This window comes from Pinus tabuliformis, chromosome X (genome assembly GCF_031772625.1).
Source record: "Pinus tabuliformis cultivar Carrire ecotype Pingquan chromosome X, CPIR1, whole genome shotgun sequence".
Taxonomy (NCBI): domain Eukaryota; kingdom Viridiplantae; phylum Streptophyta; class Pinopsida; order Pinales; family Pinaceae; genus Pinus; species Pinus tabuliformis.
Window position 1 is genome coordinate 323,425,702 of NC_142308.1, and position 3,650 is coordinate 323,429,351.

At 40.1% G+C, this 3,650-nt stretch overlaps 1 protein-coding gene across 1 annotated transcript; it reads right to left on the reverse strand.

Moving 5' to 3' along the window:
* Nucleotides 1–939: 939 nt before the first annotated feature.
* Nucleotides 940–1,953, reverse strand: LOC149139773 (uncharacterized). The gene has a single exon (XM_089450817.1). It carries the CDS (start codon nt 1,951–1,953, stop codon nt 940–942), a length of 1,014 nt encoding a protein of 337 aa, XP_089306943.1.
* Between the last annotated feature and the right edge of the window lie 1,697 nt (nt 1,954–3,650).

Sequence of the window (3,650 nt, forward strand, 5' to 3'; positions counted from 1 at the left end):
CAAAACTGTACATGTTTTAAAGAAAAGGAAAATTGCTGAATTCGAAAGAAGGAATTGGCAAGAACATGAAGACAAAGTTACTGTACAAAGGCTGTTATGAATGGGGGCCCTCCATCCACAAAACCCAAGGAAAGATCAGCTACTTGAAGTCAAAACAGCACAGTCTTCTATTAACTCATATGCAGAAATTACAGTAAAAAGTGCTGAAACAGCAGCTTCAAAACAGAGTTTCTGGATACGCTAAAATTGCAGCAATTACATAAACAAAATAACTAAAGACTAATCCTTAAGCGTACGCAGACGCTGGATTTATAGGCGTATGAAGCAACTGCCTACTGCGTAAAACATGAAACGGAAAATTAACTAACAGTCATGCTAATTAAATGGTTCAGCAACACGTAAACAGGTCCGTGTGCTTTTCTGGAGGGTACGGTCGTCATGGAGATTGAATCCAAGGTTGGATCCTGTCTCCCATAACCTGCATAGCCTGGAGGAATCTCCATCTGGAGTGACGTGACCTTTCAGCTTACGCAACACCGTTTGAGCTGGCTCTGTTGACCGAAGTTTGATCCACGTTGACCGGAGGTGTGCATGGCGTTGCTGACTGAACCAATAACATAGGATCCTTTAACACCTTCATTCCCACGTGCCCATGTGATTCGTTTTGCAAAATGACACGTGGAACATAGAGATCAATGAAAAGGCTGCGGAATGACTAGACAGCTGCAGAATTTCTGTGCATATGTCAAAAATCTAGACAAACAGTCAAACATTAGCAAAGTTAACCAATCATGCTTAAAGACATCAAATGTAATGATCTGGGTAGGTTATGAGGAAAATAGGGCAAAAGAGAGGAATAAGTGAGGAAAAGCTGTAGGTAATGATGGATAATTAGGTGCAAATTAGAGGCTCTACAACGGCTTCTTTGGATATCTCCTCCTATGTGTGCACTGTTATGCCATCCTCGCACTTGATGTTCCATATAGAATTGGTAGCCCTCCTTTTGTTTGCAAACCGGTGGAAGAACTTAGTGTTTTTGTCACCTTCCTTTAACCAAGTGGCTCGGCTCTTTAAACGCCAAGTCCTTTCTTCAATGGATAATAGCTGCTGTTTTTTTTTCTCAAGTTCCCACAGCCAAGAACGAGCACTCCATGAAAGGGGGTGGGCTGACATGCTTTTTGCAATGATTTCTAATTCCTTTTTGATCTCTTGTAGTTCTAGACGATTGGACTGTTTTTTTAGAATCTGCCATTCTTTAACTTTTTCCCTCAGACGTTCCATCTTAACAATCAATTTTTCCGATAGGGAGCTTCTAGAACTCAAGTCATTGGAATGCCAAGATTCACGGATAATGTTGTTGAAAGATTCATCTTCAAGCCAAATCCTGTTGAATTTGAAGGGATAGTTCATCCGCGATTGTTGTTCGAAACATTGCAGTGTAATCGGCCGGTGATCCGAAATAAAAACAGGGAGGGTATGAGAGCTCGGGATACCAAATTTTCCCATTAAATTTTCATGCATAATGAACCTGTCCAATCTTTTCGCGATAAAGGCTTCTCCCGACCTTCCGTTGTCCCATGTGGGAGATAAGGATTTTGGACAAACGTCTACAAAGTTATAATGCAACATCGCTTCTCTGATTTTTTCGCCAACCGGGTCCGCCTTTTTCCCCCTTCCCCAAACCTCATCAGGTCCCAAAGTGCAGTTAAGATCACCGGCAATGATAAGCGTCTCGATCTCCATAATACCTGATGAAAGGAAATCATTCCAATATGCTGCTCTCTCTTTATAGGGTGCATATACATTTAATATGTGATAACAGTCCGCACAACCCCTCTGCTTAGCGATTATCAAGATTCCCCCTAGGCATCGGAACATGGTTGCAGAAATCCATCTCGGGTCCCACAGGACCGCCAAGCCTCCAGAGAGACCAGCCGCCTCTGTAGCCGCCATATACCAGGTTGGCAGCATGCGCCTAAAAAAAGAGATAGTGTCCTGTCTGTCGTGCATAGTCTCCTGTATTAAGAGCATCCTTAGCTGAGCCGAGGTCGAGGGAAGTGCGTCGCCGAAGTGTCAGCAAAAACCGAACCAGAAGACTTTGAAACAGGTGAGTTAACGACACAAAGAAAACAATATTAAGAGAAGTCCCAATATTATATAGAGTGTCGCAAAAACAGAAGCATCCCCTCGCCAAAGGGCATAGGGTTGCTAAGACCGGGCCAAAAATCTGTCTCAAGTGGAGTTGAGAATACATAGACAGGTTATGTCGGAAAAACTTTTATAGGTGAGATGAGCAAGACACTGGACAGCCATGCATGGCACCATGTTCAGAAAGACCGTGGGTAAGTGAGTGGGGGGAACGTGGCAAGAGAAATAAAGATTGTCATGCAGAAAGCCTATAGATATAGCATGCTATCATATCGCACCTGTGAGAGGATATTTCCAGCTATAGGCATGGCACATGGCGCCTTGAGGAGAGAAATCTTCACTGGTTGGTTGCCATCGCCACGTTCTTCCACTCGGCTCCCGACATTCTACCATATATATATATATATATATATATATATATATGACCAAATTAATTAAAAATGTATATAAAATAATTAAACTCTTTTATATTTTTTAACTATTTTATCAATTTATATTTAAATACACCTTTGCAATATATTTAACTTTTGGAACTTTATAATACATTTTATATGAAGATCTTTTTTAGTTTGTTTAACCATGCTCTTTGTTCTTTTTTTTTTGGTCCTAATAATTTTAAATTGTACTAAGTCATTAAATTATTAAGTTTTATTGATTTTACTTAAAACTGTGGATGATTGCCAAATGAATTAAATTTTCAATGAGTGTTTTAATTATTTTGACTAAGCTTTATAAGAGTGAAATGGACTTAGTTTAAATCCATGTTAATGCGAATTTAAATTTTATTTCAGTTTTAATTTAATTTTATTCATTGGGGTAGTATTACCAGAAGCATCATGATCACCACCCTCATCATCATGATCCGACGAGGTAGCACTGCGTGAAGGCTCATGTGATGTATCTTTTGATGCATTGCTTGCATCCCTCATCATTGTCAATAGCCTACTAGCTCCAATGATATGACGCATAAGAGACATCATCTCATGCATACAATCCTTGTAGAGATCCATGAACCTAGGATCTACATTAATGTTCCGAGCCCTAGCAGGGAGGACTGCCTCCTCAACCAAAAATCTGGACAATCTGTCACAGTGGTCCATTTGAAATCTTAGACCAGCCCTACGAGTCCGGATTCCCATGCCCCACTGAGGATGTGCCTCGCCCTCTTGGGCCTCGCCCATCTCCTCATCTGCTCTATTAGGTGGGAGAGGAGGCATGTGCCTATGGAATGTTTCGATGTCTAAAAAATATATAGTACACAACAATAATTAGAAAATTTCATTAAACAATTTAAAACGAGTTAAAGAACATGAGAGAATAAGTTTTTTTCTAATTAATTAAAACAATAAAATGAAACTAGACTAATTTAAATAAAACACTAATATTACCTCTATCATTGGCAGGCTCAACCGCTATGAAGAGGATGTTGGGACACTATCTCCAATCAATACCCTCATATGAAAACGACAATAAGATAAATGCATGGTCATCCTCATTGGCCA

What these genes read in the sequence shown, in the direction of transcription:
- LOC149139773 (XM_089450817.1), bottom strand. Translation starts at nt 1,953, where the DNA reads ATGGCGGCTACAGAGGCGGCTGGTCTCTCTGGAGGCTTGGCGGTCCTG.